General features: G+C 45.5%; 1 protein-coding gene across 1 annotated transcript in view; it reads right to left on the bottom strand.

Moving 5' to 3' along the window:
* LOC134794490 (uncharacterized) overlaps positions 1-23,950 on the bottom strand; it is a 94,594-nt gene that overhangs the window by 8,464 nt on the left and 62,180 nt on the right. The window contains exons 10-25 of the mRNA XM_063766303.1: positions 12,088-12,207; positions 11,381-11,550; positions 10,943-11,347; positions 10,505-10,909; positions 10,352-10,471; positions 9,914-10,318; positions 9,476-9,880; positions 8,892-9,296; positions 8,208-8,370; positions 7,197-7,893; positions 6,454-6,516; positions 2,853-2,969; positions 2,143-2,265; positions 1,730-1,839; positions 1,274-1,505; positions 711-819 (exon numbers count right to left, since the gene is read on the bottom strand). Of these exons, the coding sequence (XP_063622373.1) occupies positions 711-819; positions 1,274-1,505; positions 1,730-1,839; positions 2,143-2,265; positions 2,853-2,969; positions 6,454-6,516; positions 7,197-7,893; positions 8,208-8,370; positions 8,892-9,296; positions 9,476-9,880; positions 9,914-10,318; positions 10,352-10,471; positions 10,505-10,909; positions 10,943-11,347; positions 11,381-11,550; positions 12,088-12,207 (4,049 nt within the window). The remainder of the gene's footprint in view (positions 1-710; positions 820-1,273; positions 1,506-1,729; positions 1,840-2,142; positions 2,266-2,852; positions 2,970-6,453; positions 6,517-7,196; positions 7,894-8,207; positions 8,371-8,891; positions 9,297-9,475; positions 9,881-9,913; positions 10,319-10,351; positions 10,472-10,504; positions 10,910-10,942; positions 11,348-11,380; positions 11,551-12,087; positions 12,208-23,950) is intronic.

The raw sequence follows: 23,950 nt of genomic DNA, 5'->3' as shown, positions 1-23,950 counted from the left end.
GATAAAATAGCAAATCGAATGGTCTTCTGCTGATGATGAATGATAGCGAAAACCGTAAAAATGACAAATCGTTAGCTGAAAAAACAGCATTCTCATGCTGAAAAATTTGCAAAGCTAATGGCTAGGTCTAGTAAAAAATAAGCCGTTTATCATTTAGTGCCTTCGTCTGGTGCAGAGAATCGTCTAGGTGGTGTGTGTCACGGGACAACTATCGTGAGCGCGACACAACATCCAGTGCCTCAGATCCGTCCGGGCACGTTTCTTCCCAAGTCCCGATGCCATCACTCAACTGCAACCTGCCTGATCCTTATATTGGTTAAACGTATTTAATACATCGGAGCTCAATTAAGAAGAAGAACACTCTTAAAGTTAGGCCAAACAGAACTGCACTGACTTGGTAAGCAATATAGTGTATGACGATTGTAGCTTCGCACTTTTTTGGTGCAAAGTCGGTGTTGAGTTAGCTTATAGTCGGAGTAAAGTAAGAATTTATTCATGACAGTTACGTAAAAGTTAGTTGATACTTATACATTATAAAGCTAAGACATACCGTTTAACTGGTAGCCTATAATATAATATATAAGGGTCAATTCATAACTGTCAAAAATCAATTTTTCAAATATCGAAACCCCTATCAGCCTCAGGTATAGCTGAGTGAATGGCATCAGAACTGGCGTTGTGATGTATAGAACTATTGGTGTGGTGTTCACCTGAGCTCGGAGAGTGGGAGGAAGTCGACGTGCACGAGCGGCCGCAGAGACGGCAAACTGTACGCGGCCAGGTGCCCCGTTGACAGGTAATTGACAAGACATACACTATCTGGAATTTACAATAAGGAGATTTAAGGTGTGACGGACTTTAGGTTACATTTATTTAGTTGTGAAAAAGTTTCAGAGCAACATTTCCATAGCCCGTCTTTTACATTAAAAGTCACTGAAATAACGTTTCAAAATAAGAACCGTAACCTTATATTACCGTACCTTATAAATGTGATAAACAAGCTTGGCGTAAAGTTGAGGACAGAGCAAAAAGTTTAAAAAACATTAATTGGACCACGGGCTTTATCGTAAAAAAACTGCCCTTCCAAAGGCGGTTAAAATGTATTCTGAGTTCTGCGTCACCCCGAGTCATAATAACGAATCGACTGACTCGACTTTAATTGATGTTGTAGTTATATCGGCAAGTTGAATATACCACATAAACTTACATAAGTACAATACATATTACCCCTCATGTATTCAAGTAAAAACTTAATGGAAAAAGAAGTAGGTACCTTTCAAGCTAACAATCTCAGCCTTAACAACGAAATCAGTGTCCACAATCTGCTGTCGATAAACGCAGTTCTGGCTCGGCAGCGCCACCACGCGCGCCTGCTTCTCGCTGGCGATCACCACGAACTGGCGGTCGCCGACGCTCCCGCCCTCCGCGCCCGGCGTGGGACTCATGCGGCTGCCGCTGCTCGATGAGCTTTGCTTCGTTGGCGTTCGTTCGCGGCTTCCTCTTACCTGAAAAAGTGATGAATAATGTAGGACCTAGAACCGTACCCTGAGGTACTCCAAGCGCTAATTACTGGATGTTATAATTACTAAATTTATAAGTGTTTTATGTAATTCTACTAAGAGATATTGAATATTAATAACGATTTAATGAATGAAAACACTAAATTTGTTTGAAAATAGATAAGTATAAAGTATTTGACACAGTCAAAAGCTTTTATAAGAACACTTACATCTTTCGCATCATCTTTCCAACTCTCAAATGAATAAGGTATTAAAGCACCATTACAGTCTAGGAATGACATCGCCAGAATTGAACCTTTTAACCTGAAAATAGGACCACCTGGAAACAATAAAAAAGAAGGATTAACAACGCCAAAAACATTTGTTTTTTATTTTACTTATTTGATAGTGTCATGTAGGGGGCAGGTGGCAAAATCACGGGCGTTGCAACCGCCTATTTCTTTGGAGACATTTTTATCAAAATGTTCCTCTAACATTTCAATGATATTTCTGGTAGTTTGGTCAGTGACTTCTATCAGGCAACCAAAAATATCAATATCATCAAAATACTTCGTCATAAATATCTCTAAAGAAATTTACGGGACAAATACGCTCAGATATTGAGTCACTGACGGCAACTTACCACTCATGGAAACAACCACGGGCTGTGTATGCCTATTGTCGGCTTCGGGCAGGCTGATCATCATGGTGAGCACGGAGCCCAGCGTCGTGCCGATCCACAGGGTCGGCAGCAGCGTCGTCGGGTCTGGACAGTCAATCATATTTTGTATTTTTTTGTCTTTACCAATAATATATCAGCAAAAGTAAACAAGCTTAAGCACTTGAACGTTGTTACAGATGTAGTGCATAATTATTTTGCATCGTATTTTCACGGAAACGTATGAACGTGTCTTGCTATTTCAGTCAGTCTCGGTACAAAAAGTACTGAGCCTGAATGAAACAGCATGACAAATACGAACGTTTCCGAGAAAATACGACGGAAAACGATTAGGCACTACATCTGTAGGTACTATGCATGACGGAACTCGTAACTTCAAATCACCAGTCGCATTATAGGAGTTGACATCAAGAATAATATTAAGGTTTTATATAGCGGCTATTTTAAATCTGCGGTGAAATAAATTTCACACTACTACTAAGAAAATTTGACGTTTATTGTGTGTTATTATCAAATATACCACTGCACATTTACCGTACATGGACTGTTTATATAAAGGTCTGCATAAACAAGCAAAATAAATGGCGTTGATCGACTAAATTAACAAGTCGCGAGTTCAGTCACGCTACAAACTGCCAAACTTTAATTACAAACAATTTAGAACTTGTCCTCACCTGACTTCTTCGTATAGCTGTCAGCGAACGCGAGACACTGGATGCCCTCCTGCGAGATGTTCTCCAGGCTGGACATGCTGCTGGACCGCGAGCGCGAGAACGAGCTGTCCAGCTTGTCTACGCGGCCAGTTGCCAACAGAACACACCAGTTATTGTCTCCGGAGCGCGCGATACACTAAGGTGCCGGGCGCTGCTGAACGTTACTTTGGCCACTTTGTTATGTGATGTGAGGTGATGTTAAATTAAAAGGGTGATGCGTTGACGAATAAAAGGGCTTGGAATATTTCTCATGATATTGATATATTTATTTTTTGATATTTTATTGTATTGGGCATTGGAAATTTATTAAATGTTCAGCAATAAAAAATATTTTCGTCAGCAGAAAAATCAAATGGTCAGCAAGGTTTAGGTTAGATTCTTGCTGACCAACTGATTTGTCTGCTAATCAAAACTTTTTTTTTAGACCAGTTAAATCATACCCATTTTACATGTATTAAACAGAGACTTTTGCTAACGATTCCAATTTTTTTAATCAAAGGAAAAAATCACTGTCTCAAGTTAGACTAAAGCTCGCGGATCCGGCATACCAGACCGCCGTTCTTTCAACTGAGAACCCGTTGACAACGAATATTTCCGCTATATCCTTCATAAATTTCATAATCTTCATATGCGCCTTAGGGAGCTTAGCGACATCTACCGCAAGAGTGATACACTTCATACACAGCATTGGAATTCCAAACCTTCTTGATACTTGGTGGTGCTTTTAATCGTCAATGCTTCAGGTAGTGATTAGTTAGTTATGACCAGCAACGCCCGGTTACTCTACGAAATGCAGGCTATCTCTAGCGCAGCCGGTGCTGTTGTGAAATACGCTGAAACCATCCGATGTGCCACATTCACTGGACAGTGCTCCAAAATTATAAAAATATCAATCATGCCGGAAGAGTCGGTTGCATGCCCGTCCAATCTCAGCTTATTTACACAACGTCTAGTCGGTCGAAATGTTTACATCGAATTTGAACATGGTTTGGTTAGTTAGAATTATTTAAATGGCATTATGACTTGAAAATGTTCACGATCACAAACAGTTAAAAGTCAAGACACCAAGCCCTTTAAATATCTTATGATTTAAAATGTTCTTATATTATCGTTAGCACATTGATAAACAGCTCTAAACGGTAAGATGAATGAGAAGCGCCGAGTTAGAAACGAAATTTTTAAAGTTAGCAAAGTAATTAGTGGCGTGAGGCGCGATGGATGGTGTAATGCGCGAAGCCACTAGCGCGGCGCCTCTACCTGTCACTACGGCGCGCGCAACACCAACTAAGTGCGCCCTCTAGCGGGGCGCGGCGCGGAAGGCGCTAGCCAAGTATCAAGTAGTCACACGGCTATACGAAGCGAACGCGTGGACGGACAGACAAGTCTACGGCAATCAAATAAAACTTCTACAACAAAGGAGGTGCGGGCGGGCATGCGACTAGTGCGTTAATAAGGATAGTACCGTAAGCATACATAGACATAACGACAGCCGAATATAGAGGCAGCCAAAAACGAGCCATATAAACTTTTTGCTTTGTGGTCGAGCTAGAAAAAGAAAATTAATGTTACTCAACAGCTTACAAGAGTATTAAGAAATAATTGTGACAGGCGCCAATGGCGGCCCGCTACTGACGCGAGCGTCTTGCAGACAGGCAAACAAACAAAACGTGAGCGCTCGTGATTACAGTACCGACGTCTCAAACTAAAGAGGAAAGTATAGAAATGATAATACGGATACATGTTGATACAATATGGAAAGCCTCGCTCGTATAATTGCACATGTAACATACAGATCCGCCCACCGGCAACAGAGTGATAGATTATAAAATAGTTTTGAGTAGTAAGTCACCTTCTCTTATATCTAGAGTCATGCCACGGAGTCATATCAAGTGCAACCGAAGTGTGCGGAGACATGACATACAGTCACAGCCACAATTTCGCTAACGTACCATCTACGTGTCACTTAATGACGTGTCGTTCAAGCAAATCGGAAATAAAATCGAAAAAGGAATAAAGAATAATGTTGATGCAAACGTTTGGATACCATTGGGTTGCATAATGTGTAAGTACTCCATAGATGCGAGAGACTGCGGAATAGGTGGTTCTGTACCGACAAACAAAACCACAAACGTTACAAGCATGATCACCAGTCGGCGGCGGCGGCGTTCCGGGCGGCCGTGTGGCATATGTGTGTGTATGAGTGAGCGCTAGTGTCTATGTGTGAGTGACGGACCTCAGGAGATCACAGAAGGTATCTCCGATCCCCTGAGATCGAATATTGAGTGGTAAACGCCGCACGGAACGCCGAGCCGCGGAAGTGCTCCCACGGAAGGCCAGGAGCCACAAGACAGTCACATTGGACACACAAGTTCAGGATCTCATTCTAGAAGTTGGCAATGAACACATGAAACTACTGGGAGAACAGCTAGAAAGTAAATCATAACCGACAGAGGCGTGGTATATTCCAATGATTACCTATTAAATGAGTCCGATCTGAAATTGGAAATTTGTCAAAAATAAATATACAAAAAATTCTAACTGAACCCATGCTCGTCGGCAAAACAAAATGGGGCTGAACAAATGATAATCATACAATTTTTATCGACCAATTCTAAATGAGTTAATGAGTAAATTTAGTATATACTTATTGCCAATTCAAGGTATATCATGATTGATTTAGGAATCGTTTTATTTTGGAAGTCTTTGACCAAAATTTAAGCATTGTCGCTATGAATTTGTAGAATCTAATCAAGCGCGTCATGGTCTCAGTAGAGTTCAAGTTTGATTACATATTCTTCAAATTCATAGCCACAACTAATATGTTATTATCAGTAATGGAAAGAAGTAGTTGAGTGAATGTAGAAGAAACAACAAAAAGAAAAGATTAAATGAAAATAACAATACTTTCTAGATCTTACTTGGATCAGTTGCAAAAAGCCGGTCGCACCGAATTACTCCCAGTTTTTAAATATTCACGTGTAAAATTCTAGACCACCGGGTGAAGCAAACTCGGGTGCGGTGCGGTTACTTTAACTTGTCGAATATGCTGAGAACTTTAAAGCATTCAGATTAGTTATGTTTTTCATAGGGTGAAGAGTGAATTTAGTATTCCAATTCGAAGGTCGTAAAGAAGACTAGACGACTGATAAAGAATTTAGAGCCAGATTCAACCGAAGAAAGGGGAAACGAAAAGAAACATAAAACCAAGAAGAGAAATTGCGACTGTTTCAGAATGGAAAGACGAGGCTGAGTGACAATAAGGTGACTGTACTACCAAAACTGCAATACTGTCGCGTCGTGAGAAGAGAATGCTGTTGGGGCGCGGCGTACACGTCGGAGGCGGTGGACAGGCACTTGTGCAGTTTGCGGGTACCTTGCGAGCGCGACCGCCGCACCGCCCGCCCCGCCCCGCCCCCGCCGCCTCCGCCTCCCCCGCCGACGCCCGGCGCCGCCCCGCCGTTTATCTACAACCACAACACCAACACCTCCACCACCAGCACCACTGCCCTACGTTAGTGATCTCTGTGCTGAGTTAGTAGTGCCCCGTTAGTAGTGTTCGTACCTGGCGCTTCAACGTCCTCCCCTCGCCCCTCGCGTCGCGGGCACAGCCGCGCTAGATACTCCCCTGGGGACATTAGGATCATCAGAGCCGGCTACTGCGTGCTACAAGCGTCGAGTGCTCTAGCCTCTACCGGCCTTAGCGCTACGTCTCAACCAGACATTCGACAACACAGAGATCACCTACTGAACTTTCGATGCAGTTACAGAATTATGAGCAGTTACCGAGGAAGTCCGCGAATAGATATTTAAGGCAGTTAGAATCCTCGTCTGACGACTCCTTGTCCTTGGGGAAAAAATAAACTCATCAGTCCGAGGTCGAGACCGCGGCGTAATCTTCTGCACACGCATCGTATACTATACATTTCATATGATACAATAGTAAAAAATAAATAAAAAGCCAAATATCACAAAAAGCATAAAGCATATGATAAAAATCTTAATAAAAACTGCACTCGTCAATATTAGTTATCCATCATTAGTTATTCAGAAGTATTCTTTACATCCGCTTTAGTACATCGTTTTAATATTAAAAAATCTAACTACTTCACCAAACGAGCCAAAACGTTCTACCGTATTAAAAATGAGAAAAGGGGCTATCGTTAGTGAACCATGAATAAAAACGCCAAACCATTACCATTCCAATCCAATCCGAATCGAGAACTACGCTACGTAACGACAGCGGGACGCCACGTGCTACGCCCGGCGCGATGGGTGAGATGGATGACGCGATGAGCTGGTACTTACTGAAGCGCCGCATCAGGTTCCCGATGCCCGAGGCCGGCGGCGCCCCCGCGGCCGCGCCCGGCCGCCGCAGGTCCCTCACCTCCGCCTTCTTGCCGTACTTGATGTTGGGCACGGACAGCAGCCGCTGCTCGCGCTCGCGGGCCCGCGGCGGCCGCACCGGCGCCTCTTCCAGCGCCAGCGAGTCGGGCCGCGTCGCCTCGTCGCGCTCCTGCCAGCGCTCCTGCAGCTCCTTGTGCATGCGGTCGTACACGTCGCCCTGCTGCGTCGGTGCAGGCTGGCTCGGGACCGGCTGCGCCTGCTCTTGTAACTCTTTATGCATGCGCTCGAACATATCCCCGCGCGCCGGGGACGCCGCCGCGCTTCCCTCCTCATCCTCGCGCGGCGATTCACTCTCGGGCGACTCTTCCAACGATTCTATCGCGATCTCCGCTTTCTCTACCGGCGCATCGTAAAACTGCGACGTGCTAGCGGGCTCCTCCGTCTTCTCTTCCAAGTTCGGTTCGGAGGGCACCGCGAACGCGGCCTTCAGTTTGAGGTCGACTTTCGAGAGCTGGCGCTTCAGGTTGAAGGTCTTCCAGGGCGTCGATTTCCTCCGGGCGTCCAGCTTGGGGCGCTCGTCGTCGTCGGGCTCCGCCGGGCTGGGCGCGGCCGGGGCGGTCGCGGCGGCGGGAGGAGAGCGCGCCGAGCCGTCCTCGAGCTTGAGGGGAACGGAGGGGAAAAGTGAGGTATGGCGCGCCGAAACCGACCGGGGATGTTCTGTGCGATATGACATGTCGGAGGATACTCCTGCGACGTGAACCTACGAACCTTAAATCTAGATTCGCTCGGTCGGGTCTACTAGAGGAAACTAACGATGCCATGCCATATGTCGCTACTAGAACAAGCCGGGTTACTACGGCTAGATATGTCGGGGCCGGGGGCCGGGGAGGCCGACGGCCGCGGCACGGAGCGCACAACTGAACAGAAATCGCAAATGAAACAAAACTGTTTGTGGTCGTGGGAGACGCTGACCTGGTCGAGGCTGGGCTCGCGGGCGCGCTCGGCGCCGGGCGGCGCGGCGTGGCGGCCCCAGGGGTCGAGCGGGCCGTACAGCGCGTGCGCGGCCAGCGCCGCCACCACGGCGCGCCGCGACACGTCCACCACCACCACGCCGCGCTCGCCGCCCCACGCCATCCTGAGGACGATGTACAAACCTTCAAAACACTAAACGCATATTTTTGGACGGCCAAATGGCCTGTCACACCAGAAATTTCGTTTGTTTTGTGGCGCTTAAATTTTTTAATCAGCTTTTCACTTGTAGTAATATCTAGATAATGCCGTTCAAAAGCACCACCGTGTATTATATCTTAACATATATTATTGTCTTTTTACATGCCTACTCCCGTGACTCCGTAGTTAGTCTAGATCGTGACCCGGTTCGCAAACTTTCAACGCTTAATGCCTTTAAGATGCAACGCACGCTCTCTTGCACGTTGGAGGGTCTGCCATCTACCTCGATCAACAAAAAAAATCATCAAATATATACTTACCATTATACTTCGCAACAATAAAAACGAGGCCTTCTGTGACTTTGACGCCCCTTACAGTTCACGGACGCTCCCTATCCCGGTCTTATTTATAGTGCTATAAGATCGTATCACATTTTGTAGCCTTCGTTGTGTAATATATTATTGCAGACGAGTGTACTGTACTCACAGGCCGTAGGAGGAGTTGATGGTGAGCGCGGTGATGGGGCTGGGCGCGCCCTGCTGCAGCGCGACGAGCGCGGCCTGGAAGCCGGCCGCACGCCGCCCGTGCCATACACCACGCTGTATTACTGCAGGGCACTGTACTGTACTCACAGGCCGTAGGAGGAGTTGATGGTGAGCGCGGTGATGGGGCTGGGCGCGCCCTGCTGCAGCGCGACGAGCGCGGCCTGGAAGCCGGCCGCACGCCGCCCGTGCCATACACCACGCTGTATTACTGCAGGGCACTGTACTGTACTCACAGGCCGTAGGAGGAGTTGATGGTGAGCGCGGTGATGGGGCTGGGCGCGCCCTGCTGCAGCGCGACGAGCGCGGCCTGGAAGCCGGCCGCACGCCGCCCGTGCCATACACCACGCTGTATTACTGCAGGGCACTGTACTGTACTCACAGGCCGTAGGAGGAGTTGATGGTGAGCGCGGTGATGGGGCTGGGCGCGCCCTGCTGCAGCGCGACGAGCGCGGCCTGGAAGCCGGCCGCACGCCGCCCGTGCCATACACCACGCTGTATTACTGCAGGGCACTGTACTGTACTCACAGGCCGTAGGAGGAGTTGATGGTGAGCGCGGTGATGGGGCTGGGCGCGCCCTGCTGCAGCGCGACGAGCGCGGCCTGGAAGCCGGCCGCACGCCGCCCGTGCCATACACCACGCTGTATTACTGCAGGGCACTGTACTGTACTCACAGGCCGTAGGAGGAGTTGATGGTGAGCGCGGTGATGGGGCTGGGCGCGCCCTGCTGCAGCGCGACGAGCGCGGCCTGGAAGCCGGCCGCACGCCGCCCGTGCCATACACCACGCTGTATTACTGCAGGGCACTGTACTGTACTCACAGGCCGTAGGAGGAGTTGATGGTGAGCGCGGTGATGGGGCTGGGCGCGCCCTGCTGCAGCGCGACGAGCGCGGCCTGGAAGCCGGCCGCACGCCGCCCGTGCCATACACCACGCTGTATTACTGCAGGGCACTGTACTGTACTCACAGGCCGTAGGAGGAGTTGATGGTGAGCGCGGTGATGGGGCTGGGCGCGCCCTGCTGCAGCGCGACGAGCGCGGCCTGGAAGCCGGCCGCACGCCGCCCGTGCCATACACCACGCTGTATTACTGCAGGGCACTGTACTGTACTCACAGGCCGTAGGAGGAGTTGATGGTGAGCGCGGTGATGGGGCTGGGCGCGCCCTGCTGCAGCGCGACGAGCGCGGCCTGGAAGCCGGCCGCACGCCGCCCGTGCCATACACCACGCTGTATTACTGCAGGGCACTGTACTGTACTCACAGGCCGTAGGAGGAGTTGATGGTGAGCGCGGTGATGGGGCTGGGCGCGCCCTGCTGCAGCGCGACGAGCGCGGCCTGGAAGCCGGCCGCACGCCGCCCGTGCCATACACCACGCTGTATTACTGCAGGGCACTGTACTGTACTCACAGGCCGTAGGAGGAGTTGATGGTGAGCGCGGTGATGGGGCTGGGCGCGCCCTGCTGCAGCGCGACGAGCGCGGCCTGGAAGCCGGCCGCACGCCGCGCGCCGCCCGTGTCATACACCACGCTGTATTACTGCAGGGCACTGTACTGTACTCACAGGCCGTAGGAGGAGTTGATGGTGAGCGCGGTGATGGGGCTGGGCGCGCCCTGCTGCAGCGCGACGAGCGCGGCCTGGAAGCCGGCCGCACGCCGCCCGTGCCATACACCACGCTGTATTACTGCAGGGCACTGTACTGTACTCACAGGCCGTAGGAGGAGTTGATGGTGAGCGCGGTGATGGGGCTGGGCGCGCCCTGCTGCAGCGCGACGAGCGCGGCCTGGAAGCCGGCCGCACGCCGCCCGTGCCATACACCACGCTGTATTACTGCAGGGCACTGTACTGTACTCACAGGCCGTAGGAGGAGTTGATGGTGAGCGCGGTGATGGGGCTGGGCGCGCCCTGCTGCAGCGCGACGAGCGCGGCCTGGAAGCCGGCCGCACGCCGCCCGTGCCATACACCACGCTGTATTACTGCAGGGCACTGTACTGTACTCACAGGCCGTAGGAGGAGTTGATGGTGAGCGCGGTGATGGGGCTGGGCGCGCCCTGCTGCAGCGCGACGAGCGCGGCCTGGAAGCCGGCCGCACGCCGCCCGTGCCATACACCACGCTGTATTACTGCAGGGCACTGTACTGTACTCACAGGCCGTAGGAGGAGTTGATGGTGAGCGCGGTGATGGGGCTGGGCGCGCCCTGCTGCAGCGCGACGAGCGCGGCCTGGAAGCCGGCCGCACGCCGCCCGTGCCATACACCACGCTGTATTACTGCAGGGCACTGTACTGTACTCACAGGCCGTAGGAGGAGTTGATGGTGAGCGCGGTGATGGGGCTGGGCGCGCCCTGCTGCAGCGCGACGAGCGCGGCCTGGAAGCCGGCCGCACGCCGCCCGTGCCATACACCACGCTGTATTACTGCAGGGCACTGTACTGTACTCACAGGCCGTAGGAGGAGTTGATGGTGAGCGCGGTGATGGGGCTGGGCGCGCCCTGCTGCAGCGCGACGAGCGCGGCCTGGAAGCCGGCCGCACGCCTCGCCCCGCCGGTGCCTGCGGCGCCGCGCACGCGCAGCCCGCCCATGCCGCCGCCTCCACCCGCCCATACACCACTCTGTTATAAAAAAAATTGCAATAGATGAACAAACTTTAAACAATTGAGTGGCGCAGTCAGGTAGGATATTGCCGATATGAATTAAACATTAAATAGCCGTGACTGAAATAACTAAAAAAGTGATCTGCTTTGTGCTACAGATACAGATACACAAGATATTTAGCAATAACAGAGGAAAAACAATTTACTCTCCGATTCTCTCCCTCTATACTATCTCCGCCACGACTGAAAGATGCGGAGCAGGCGTACGATATCTAAAGTTTTATCGTATTAAACTTATTTTACTATTTTTTTTATCCTTCGTAATTTATAAAATCATTACGAAGATTAGAAAATCAACAAATTTTCAACAACTATTTGGCGCAGTCTGGTAGGATGGTTACCGATCGATAAAGATTAATTAACTGATACGACTCTTCATATTTACTAAATTAGCTTTGCATGCACCAATATATAAAAAAAGAATAGTATTATTTGTACTACACATATTTTACTAACCGATATTTTCGCAACAACAGAAGATAATAAAATACTTACTCTCCTACTCTCTCCCTCTATACTGTCTCCACCGCGACTGAAAGACGCCGAGCGACTGCCATCAGGCTCCGGAGACGCCTCCTCTTCTAGTGAATCCGTTATCATTGGGATTTCTAATACCTAAAACAAAAGGAAAACAAATTCTAAACTATTCAGTAATGATATCCAATGTAATAATTGTTTTTACACACACTAAAACACACCAATTCCAGACTAGGGCTCGCGGTCGAGTCCGTGTTTCGTTTACACGTTTCGAATACCCGTTTCCGAATAACACGTACACGGTTTTCTGGCCCGTTCCGCACGTGTAATTAAGAAACGTGTAATTAAAATCCGTCTCCACGGATAAACGGGTATTCGAAGAAACGGATCTTATTTACCCGTGGCTACGGACACGTCCTTGACGAGTAGTGAATAGCGAAGGAACGAACCGGCGTACTTAAGAGCTACAAGATTCATGACGAGTTTCCGTCATATTTAACCTTATCCCGTGGTTCATAGAGTCGAAATAACCCTTTTCTGAGCAGGCAATTTTTGTTTGCAATGTTGCAATACGAGTAGAAAAATAGAAATACAGTATACCTATGCTATTTATCAAAATAGTATTTTATATAAGACTTCAAATACTAATACTTGGTTATACTATAATGCTAAATATATACACTATAATGGTTAATTAATATAACTCGATAGCAATAAATTTAAAGTGCTTAAAAAAAATAAAAGCATTAAAGAGTATAAAGACTGTACACGATAATATCTGGCCATGCATGATCTGGTAGGTGGGGGTAGGTAGGTATACAATATTCTTACCAATTGCATATTTATAAAACAGTTCTTATATTTTTAATAATCTGTATATTGTATGTGTGAGTTTTCTCGAATATATTCTGTCAATAAGAAATGTATATTTTTTAATCTAATTATTTTTTAAGTTACGTAAGCCAGACATCTTAGTATTATTATAGTAAACCATGTCAAAATTAATAAATAATCATGTATATCTGCCAATAAGTAATGTACTTACAACTTTTAATATAATTAAGTATGAATTTACGAAAATTAAGACTTTTCTTAAATTCATTATCTTATTATCATATAAAATGAACTTTAAGACTGTACTATAAATATTATTTACAATTTTTAGCAACAAAACAACGAAACGATTTTAAATTAAAGTAACTTGGAAAGACTGTATTTTACGAATTGGCCGACTAAGTGGCGAACTGAAGTCATACCTACTTAAACACAATATTTTAAAAGTCATATTTATTTCTTGTTCATTTGCTTCGATACATTTGCTTCTTTAATTTTAGCCGCTGCATTTGTTACAATCATATATATAAAATTGAAAAACCAGAACGGGATAAAAAACGAGCGAAGAAGCGAGATGGCGCCTTACAAATTTCTAAAAAAGTTTTTGACACGTATCTCGAATACGACGCACGTATGATAAGAAAAAACTGTTTAAATCTATTATCTAAATATGAGAATAGAACTAGAGCATAAAAACTATCGCTTTTTTTTTTCATTTCATTTCAAATTTCATAACAATCTTCATTTTACGATGATCGACCATTTTCGGCAACTCTCGGTTAGTTTCGTTTCGGTGGTGGTACAGACAAAATTATTTGATGTGGTACTACAGACATACCCAATGTTTATGTTTGTCATGTTGGTATACAGTTATTGCGGCGTTTTATTACACGAAGTAAAATAAATTACACGAAGTAAAATAAAAAGTGCTGTCAACCTTAGTCTATAACTTATGTCATAAATGACTTATCAATCAAATTAGTATTATCGTATGATTATCGTGTTAATCATTTGTATTTTATTGTTTTAAATTTCTTTTTGAGTTATATTATTCAGATTGACTTTCACGGCTTCGGTAAACATTGCCATTCGTCCGGGGAACGGGCTGCCGAGATGGGCCAAAAATACAAAGTTGATAGCAAGTTAATATGAAGCCCATCAGTTCAAGGGATGGTGCCCGTAATAAAGTGTGTATGATAATTATACTTTAATGACTTTAGAGATATAACCAATTCGGGAACTGTTTTCTCGCGTAATACGATACGACTCAACCAGGTAGGATTTTTTCTTCTTGCTGAACAGTCAACATCAGATATATCGGAGCGGCCGAGGTATTGCCAAATATCTAAACAATGTAAATTATAATGTAGTTAAAGTGCATGTTCAGATATTTTTGAGCGACCTTGGTGGCTCCGATATATATCTAATGGCAACTACACATTCATGAAGCAAATGTACAGTCAGCATCAAATACATATATAGTGACGGCTAAAGTAGCCGAATATATCGTAATATAACTTTGTTGCCATAGAAATAAGGATGTGTTCCGTTTAAGTGGTGATATATTTGGGCATTGGAGAGACCAAAGCGGCTAAGCTTCAGTGGCTCGGATACGAGAGAATGGGAGAGGATCGTGCCGACCGTGCCGTGAAGAGAGCGTACTTGGACGTCCTATAGAGGTATCGGTGGAACGACGTAGTTGCTCAAGATCTGCTCAACCTCGGCCATGGCGACTGGCGAGAGCTATCGCAAGACCGGGAAACATGGCGTTATCTGGTGTCGGAGGCCAGGACTCATTTTGGGCCGTTGCGTCACCGTAGCCGTCGTAAGTAATGTCAGTATCCAGACAGGAAAATGGGGATTACTTACGTTTGTATGAAAATGCGATTTATGGGCGGTGGTCGTACATTCGTCTTAAGGCGGAAATTAATCTAATGAACGTTTTTGCAATTGGGCTTATAAAAATAAATAATAATTTTATGTTGAAACAAGTTTTAAATAAATACCTACGTAGATGAAAAAATACAATCTTGCCTTTTATCAAATCACATAATTTTTTGAGAAATTTGCGAATTAAGTTATCCAAATATCGGTAACAAATAAGAAGTCCCTATCACAGTTATAAACCCTGGCAGGGTTCAATACATAATAATATCGGTACTTAACTAAACATAACACAAACTCTTTATTTCATTTACGCGAGCGGAGCTGCGGGCCCGTCTAGTTTCATATATATGTGTAGACAGGTTCTCCTTATTACACCGACATAAAGCTTATAATTGGTTATGGAAGTTCTGATAATGGTTTGGGACGCTACTTGTTTTGGGCGATAACAGGCAAAAGGGTATTGGAAAACAACACGTTCTAATGAATGGAACACCACCGGCTGGCATTTAGGGGTCATCCATTAATTACATCACACGTTTAGGGGCCGGGGGGGAGGGGGTCAAGAAAATGTGACATGTTGTGACAAGGGGGAGAGGGGAGTCACAAACTTTGTGACGTCACTTTAACTTCATCAGTAACCAAAATTTTATTTTAATCATTTTATTTACTGTACAGTTCAAAAACAAGTTTTTGGAACGATAATCGTTTTTATTAGTTAAATTTTTTTCCATAATCAGTTTTGGGTTATAAATTTACTAATATTTTGACAAAAAATTAATAATACTTAATTCGATTTGCCGATTTTGTAGAAAAAATGTGACGTCACACCGGGGGGGGGGGGGGGGGGAGGGGTTTGCCAAATGTGACCAAGTGTGACAAGGAGGGGGGGAGGGGTCAAAAAACCTTGAAATTCTTGTGACGTAATTAATGGATGACCCCTTATTACCTGAGCAAGTGAGCACTAGTGTGAAAGTGACCCAAGTGAACATGAATGATTACCAATTTTGAGATCTATCTTAATGTATTTAACAATATAATTTCAAGGTAACCAAGGTAGCATGGGTTTTTAAGGTTCTCGCGTGAAAATCTGCGTTTCAAATGCCGCTTGTGTGTACTTTTTTTGCATCGTTGGTAGATTTGCTGTTCTCGCGCAACAGTTAGGTAATTGATAAAAATAACAAATAACCACAAAGTAGTAGAGTAGTAGGTAGTATTTTACAACACACCTATTCTTCGCGAAACTATATAACTTACACCATTATATATGTCGGACCCTGACATCAGAAAGACGTATTGCAGCGTTATAGTTCATTATTTTAGACGCCTGTATAAAATCGATTAGCAATGTTGAGCTACGTATTATTTGGTTGTAACAAAATAAATAAAGTTGTGTAGAGAGTAACTCCGTCTATTGGCGCATTGTTGAAATAAAGTTGCGTAGAGAGTAACGCCATCTATTGGCGTGTTGTTGAACTAAGATGACAGGTAGAAGGCTTTGGAACGTCGAGAGGTTTCTCTCGAGTGAGCGTAGGCACGAGTTGGCATTTCTGTCGGTATGTTGGTAGACTGGTCGAGCAGGTTTGCCAACTTGACTTGAGGCGGGAGCAGGGTGGCTCCGCCGCTGGTAGTTCTTCTTGATCGGACCGCGCTAGAGATCGGACGTACTCGTTAGCCAACCTCGTGCCTAACTCGCCACGTTCCTGAAGGCTTATACCTGAAGGATTATTCTGATATCTTATAGAATCCCGCGTTCTTTAACCATTTAGCTAAGTGTTTAATTTCAAGTGTTATTTTGATTTGTTATGTTTCATTAGAAGCTTACTTTTGTGAAATAAAGAAATGATGTGTTAGTAGTAGTAGTAGTAGTAAACTCTTTATTGTACAAAAAGACATATTAAAAATAACATACAATTAGTAAGAAGTACAAAGGTTATGTGTTGTTTTAACTTGTTTTGAAAAGATTTGTCCTTCTGAGTTTGTTGCCGGTCCCATATAGGGCTAAATCTTCTCAGGTCAGATATGTAGGATTGAAGCCGGCCTAGTTTGACTTGAATAAAGATTTAAACGGTTTCTTTTTACTTTCATATCGCTCCCTTGAGTTAAAAATAGTAATTAGTTCTTTTAAACATTTAGTACTGAAGTATAGTAGGCACTAGTATGGTTAACGAGTCCGAATGTTTATTTCATGCACTGGTAGCATGGTAGCATACTGGTTTAGCTGTGAAGTAATACATCTAGGTACTACCCCCACGCGCCCACCGCCTTTGAGACCATCGTTATTCGACATATATAAAATGTGTTTCTTTGATTGAAATGTAATATGTAATGAAATTAGCTTAAAAGCAATAATAGTAAAAAATGAAGGTTCTAAACTAGGGACGAAGTAAGGGACGGTAATTATCTAAGCACGATTAAATAATTACCGTCCTGTCACCCTGATACCAGTTATCTCAAAGATTTTGGAGAAAATTATGTTCGACAGGGTATCAAATTTTATAACTAAACACCAAATCTTAAATGATTATCAGTTCGGTTTTAGGAAAAATAGTTCAACAAGCTTAGCATGTTTCCACTTAATAAAAACTGTAATGGAAAGTTTAGACAGTAAAACTCCTATTGTAGCTGTATTACTGGACATGAGTAAGGCATTTGATTTTGTGAAACACGACTTATTATTAAGTAAGCTGTATAGATATGGCGTAAGAGGCCCTGCATTAGATTGGGTAGGTAGTTACCTCAAAGACAGGAAACAGTGTGTGGAAACTACAAATTTTATTGGCAGAGATAAAGTTACCTATAGGTAACTGGCTGGATCTATAGATCCAGCTACAGAACTAACTTATATGGGGTTCCACAGGGCAGTATATTAGGCCCACTGCTGTTCCTGCTGTACATAAATGACCTCCCGAAGGCTATGGAGCATAGTTGTTTACTCTTTGCAGACGATACCACACTACTTGTTAAGTGTGACGATGTGAAATCATTTGAGCAAACCATTAATAAAGCAATAATAGATATAGTAAATTGGCTTGACAGTAATAATTTAAATATTAATCTTAGTAAGACAAAAATTGTACAATTCCAAACATATAAAAGTAAGCATATTCCGATGAACATTACCTACCAGGACTCCCATATAGAGGAAGTAAAGTCAACCGCATTTTTGGGATTGACCATAGATTGCTTTTGCAACTGGAAAGCTCATATTGACAGTTTACGAATTAAATTAGATCGTTTTGTATATGTGTTGCATCGTATTCGTAATGTAGTGTCAGAATCTACAGCTATGACAGCCTATCATGGATATGTTGCGCCGCAATTAAGATATTGCATCATTATGTGGGGAAATTCGGTGGACTCAGATATAATTTTTAAGGCCCAAAAGAAATGCATTAGGGCAGCATGTGGAGCAGACTTCAGAGAGCCCTGTAGACCACTGTTTAAAAGCAAAAAAATATTGACATTACCCGCTCTGTACATACACGAAATTTGTATTTTTGTTAGGAAAAACCCGTCGTGCTTTAGAACGATCACTATGACATCAAAACGAGGTGCTTATAGGAATAAACTTTTCATGCCGACAACAAATCTTTCTCTACATAAGAAGAATGTATATGGAATGGCAATACAAATTGTTCAGCTTTGGCTTTGTATTTTTAGGATTATTTTTTGTAAATACTGTGGCAACACCAAAGTCACGGTTCGAATTTAAATATTGCTCTGTCACAAGCTGTCAGAGCCAGTATGTCATGAAACGAATACCAGTTCGCATCGCCTTTCGCTATTCTCGTTAATTTTCTCGCAATTTGTTAAAAGCACTACTGCCAATCTCTAGACTCTTTAAAATCAGTGCTGTGTAGCCGAAGGACGCCGTGCCCATCTGTGCAGTGGAGAATCCTAGGTCTAAGTTGGCCGACTGAAGGTAACGGTTCTGAGCTTACCTCTAGCTGGCGACAAGGGCAGCCCGGACCACCACCAACAGTCCACAACGGAGACCAACGGTTCAACCCACAACCACCGGATTGCAAAGGTAACTTCGTCTCACACTATTTCGCACTTTAATTGAATTTCATAGGTTAATTCTAGCATACAACAACTTTCTTGCTCAACCAGCCCCTAAACTTATCCCCTCTCGTCCCCTCTTTACAGTCCACTCTTTCGTCAGTGAACATTTTGGTCTTCGAGCCGCATAATTTGAAAAGTGACCTTTGGTTTTTCGTTTGTCGTTGTCTGTTGCTTATTCAAATTCGTTTCGTCATATCATCTGTTTAATTCTAAATTTAGGGTAGACTTATAAAAAAAAGTCGTGGGTAAGCAAGAAAGTTGGTGGTCGTGTAGTAGTGCTTTTACTAAACCATTCGTTCATTCGTGGTTAATACTGCTGGCAACATTTTCATAGCTGTCAAGTGTCGACGACAGCTGTCAGTGTCACTCGTGTCAGTCAGTACTTAGTCAACGTTATTTTGCAAATAGTTTTGTGTTTATTTTCGTCGTTTTAGTGTGATTAATTGCATTTAAAACAATATGAGTGTACATGGTGATAGTGATACAGAGCCCGCGACTGTAGATATGTTCCGGGTCGCGCGCGGGTATGCTATTTTTAGATTAGAGAACATTGAAAGTTCGGACTTAAAAGGTTATGATGAATCGGACATAAAGGATTTAGAAAAAGACTTTCACAATGCTCAGTTAAGGATTTTACGTCCGCTGAAACCTGAAAGACGTGTGGAAGAGTACGAAGTTACGAGGAAATTTGAAAGTAAGTTGAAATCAGTGAAATGTAGGTTAAGACAAATGGCTAAGAGTGAGATAAGTGATAAGTCGGATGTGAAGCCTTTAACGCTTGAAAATAATTTAGCCAAGCTTCCTAAAATAGCGATTAAGCCGTTTGATGGAAAATTGGAAGGCTGGGTGTCTTTCAAAGAGCTTTATGACTCCCTCATACATAGTCGGAGCACAATTAGTGATGTTGAGAAATTACATTACCTATTGTCAAGCGTTCAGGGTTCCGCATATGATTTAATTAAAAGTTTTCCTCTGTCAGGTGACAATTATAGCAGTGCATATGAGACGCTGTCCAATTATTATGATAGGAAGAGGCAAATTGCTGTAATGTATTATGAAAAACTGCTAAATTGTGAGCCAGTCAAGAACAAAACAGATTTGGAAAGGGTTTATAGAACTTTCAATGAAAATTTAAATATTTTGTCAAAATTTAACCTCCCCGATAAAAACTTTATGTTGTACTATTTGCTATGGGCAAAGTTAGATGTCGCTACCCGGGAAGCATTTGAATTACAACTCACTTCTAATACTGAGGTTCCAAAGTTTGACGAGTTGAAAAGTTTTATTGAAAAGCGGAGCAGGGCTTTGGAAAACTCAAGTATTAGTGTTAGGCCTCAATCTCAGAATGTTAAACCGTTGACTAAAAACAAAACGGCCCTGGTCGTTTCGACTCCGTCAACACCGAGCTGTGTTTGTTGTTCGGGTCAACATAGTCTCGACAAATGTAACAAATTTCTGAATCTCAATAATGATGGCCGGTTTAATCTAGTTAAGGAGAAGGGTTTGTGTATTTTATGCTTCTCGAATGCACATAGGGTGAAAACTTGTCGGGCTTCTCGCTGTAGTGTGTGTCATCGTTCACACCATAACTTATTGCATTTTACTAAGAATGTTGAAGCACCCACGGTCACAGAGACTGCTACTGCACCACCTAGCAATAGCATGAGCAGTACTAGCAGTAGTAGTAGTAACACGGTTCTAACTGCTATGTCGGGAGATAATACAATCTTTTTTGCTACTGCCAAGATGTTGATTCGGGACAGTTCTGGTGTCTTCCGCCCAGTGCGTGCACTTCTGGATGGTGCTACTGGTGCTAGTGCATGCAACCTTATATCGAAATCTTGTGCTGAAATGCTAGGGTTTGAGATTTCTGGCCAACACACTGTGTTTGGCATCGGTAATTCGCCCAATCAAACATTTGGCTCACTTTCATGTGAGATCAAGCCAATGGGTAATAAACCCTCTTCGCTGAGTACTAAACTCGAAGCTTTCGTTTTGTCGCCGGTATGTGCTGACCAACCTCCACAACCTGTCGATTCGTCGGGTTGGTCACACACCAAAAATTTATCGCTGGCTGATCCTGATTTTGCCCGTCCGGCGCCGGTGGACTTGTTGCTTAACGCACAGGTCTTCGTTTCGTCGTTGTTGCCCGGTATACGGCGCGGGGAGCCTGGACAGCCTACTCTGTTGAAAACCATCTATGGATGGGTCGTAATGGGTGAGTGTGATGAGAGTCAGCTCACATCAAGCGCTTTCGTATCGTCTCGCAACAATAATAAACATTGTTTTTTCGTGTCGAGTCCTTCGCAAATTTTGTCGCTCGACGATTCTATAAAAAAATTTTGGGAATTAGAAAACGTTAGTTCTCCGACTAAACCTTTCGTATCTGAGGAGGACCAACGCTGCGAAGACTATTTTCGTGGAAAATACTATCGCAATGAAGAAGGCAGGTTCGTAGTTCCATTACCATTTGTCGACCCCACGAACAAACCTACCTTCCTCAATTCGCGCGAAATTGCTCTCAAGCGGTTCACGTCGTTGGAACGCAAATTGAATTCCAACCCCGAGTTTAAAAGGGCGTATGTGGAATTCATGAATGACTATGAGTCTCGAGGTCACTTGGAGGAAGTGGAACCTCCTTCAACAAGTGAAGGCCACTTCTATTACATACCTCACCATGGTATTCTGCGTGACTCCGTCACCACTCCTCTTCGCGTAGTTTTCGACGCAAGCGCTAAGGACGCCAACGAGACGTCCTTAAACGCTACTCTTCTCGCTGGGCCCAAGCTTCAGACCAACATCTTCGATCTGCTCACACGCTTTCGCTGGCATGCCGTCGTCTTCACAGGTGACGTGAAACAGATGTACAGGCAGATTCTGGTTCCTGAAGAGGACGCTGAATTTCAGCGCATCTTGTGGCGGCCCTCTGCTGTCGGTCCTGTGCGCGACTATCGTCTTAAAACGGTCACTTACGGGGTTTCTGCTGCGCCATTCCAGGCTCTTCGTACAATGGCTCAACTTGCCAGTGATTCTGCAGCCAGCTACCCAGGTGGTTCAACCGTACTCGCTCGTGACATCTACGTCGACGACGTCGTCACCGGAGCGGATTCTGTCGAGCAGGCGCGTTCGCTTCAGGCGGAACTTACGAAAATACTGTCGTCGGGGGGTTTTCATCTCAGGAAGTGGACCTCCAATAGTAGTGAGTTCCTGGAGAGCCTACCGTCTTCCGATCTATACTCGGAAGACTTTAAACATTTCGAAGAAATGACTGACATTTCTCTAAAGATATTGGGCTTGCTATGGCAACCTCAATCTGACTCCTTTCGTTTTCGTGTAGCATCTACACCTAATGGTCGGTGCACGAAGCGCACCATTCTGTCGGAGATAGCTAGAATCTTCGATCCATTGGGTTTCCTCTCGCCTGTAACATTTCTCGCCAAGTATCTGATGCAGTTGCTTTGGGTTTCGGGCGTTTCCTGGGATGGAGATGTCCCGGAAAGCATCAGGCTGGAATGGCATGAATTCAAAACTCAACTCTCGTCGCTGAGTGCTGTAGCTGTGCCTCGCCGTTTAGTCGGGGAATTCGACGTGCTACATGTCCACGGATTTTGTGACGCATCAGAACGTGGCTTCTGTGCCGTAATCTATTGCCGTACAGTGACTGGGGAGGGCGACGTTGACGTCAAGCTAGTGTGTGCGAAGTCCAAGGTCGCGCCGTTACGCAAATTGTCAGTGCCGCGTCTCGAATTGCTTGCAGCGGTTCTGTTGTCAGACTTGATGGCTTCGGTCGTGGAGGCTTTGAAGCCCTTCCACTCGGTAGATAGAATCTACGCATGGTCGGACTCAAGTGTGACGTTAACCTGGATCAAGTCGTGTCCATCCAGGTGGAAAACATTCGTGGCCAACCGTGTGACTCATATCCAAGACGTCATTCCGCCCGACTCCTGGCATCATGTCAGAACCACTGACAATCCAGCTGACTGCGGATCGCGTGGTTTGCTTCCCCAAGCCTTGGTCAACCAAACTTGCTGGTGGAGCGGGCCTGATTGGCTCAGGCACCCCACTGAGAGCTGGCCTAAGTCAGTGCTGACGCCAGATAGGGATGTTCTTCACGACGAACAAAGGATTACGGTCCTTGTAGTGTCCAATGACAACGCACTAGTTGACAATCTATTAGAGAAGTTCTCGTCGCTAGGAACACTTCAACGCGTCTTAGCGTATTGTCGCCGCTTTGCGAACAACGCGAAGAACCAAAAGACGGCTGGAAAGCTGTTACGCGGACCTTTGACACCTCTCGAAGTAAAACAGTCACTGATGATTCTCGTGCGCTTCGTGCAACAGCGCAGCTTTGCTCAGGAAATCGAAAAGATTTCCAACAAGCTTTCGAATTCTCTTCCCAAAGCGTTTAGAAAATTGTCCCCATTCATAGACGAAGCGGGTCTCTTAAGGGTGGGCGGTCGCCTGTCGCGAGCTTCTCTCGACTTCGACGTGAAGCATCCGTTGCTTCTACCTCGCGACAATCGTCTGACCTTCCTTCTTATAGACGAATATCATAGACGGTTCATGCATCCAGGCATCCAAACGCTTCACAACCTGTTGTCACAGCATTTTTGGATCATGTGTCCAAAACGGGCTATCTACGCAGTGGTATCGAAATGTATGAAGTGCTTTCGGGTGCGGCCACTGGGTGCCCCTGCGCCATTCATGGGGGACCTGCCGTCCTATCGAATATCCCAGCTCAAGGCTTTCTCGAGCGCAGCGGTCGATTTTGGCGGGCCTTTCGACATCGCACTCGGTCGCGGACGCGGTAACAAGACGTACAAGGCCTATATTTGCGTCTTTGTCTGTACCGCAACAAAGGCCATTCATACTGAGCTCGTCACCGAGTTGTCTTCGGATGCTTATCTCGCCGCACTTCGGCGTTTCGTCGCTCGTCGTGGTCGGTGCAGCAGGTTAGTGTCTGACCAAGGCAAAAATTTTGTCGGTGCGAACAACATCCTGCAACGTCTAGTGAAGGATGCTGCCGCACACCATTCAATTAACTTTGAATTCAACCCGCCGGGTAGCCCACATTTCTCAGGGCTCGCTGAAGCTG

Source organism: Cydia splendana, chromosome 10 (assembly GCF_910591565.1).
Source record: "Cydia splendana chromosome 10, ilCydSple1.2, whole genome shotgun sequence".
Lineage (NCBI taxonomy): Eukaryota > Metazoa > Arthropoda > Insecta > Lepidoptera > Tortricidae > Cydia > Cydia splendana.
The sequence above is the reverse complement of the archived record's forward strand: the minus strand, read 5'-3'. Positions and strand labels throughout refer to the sequence as shown.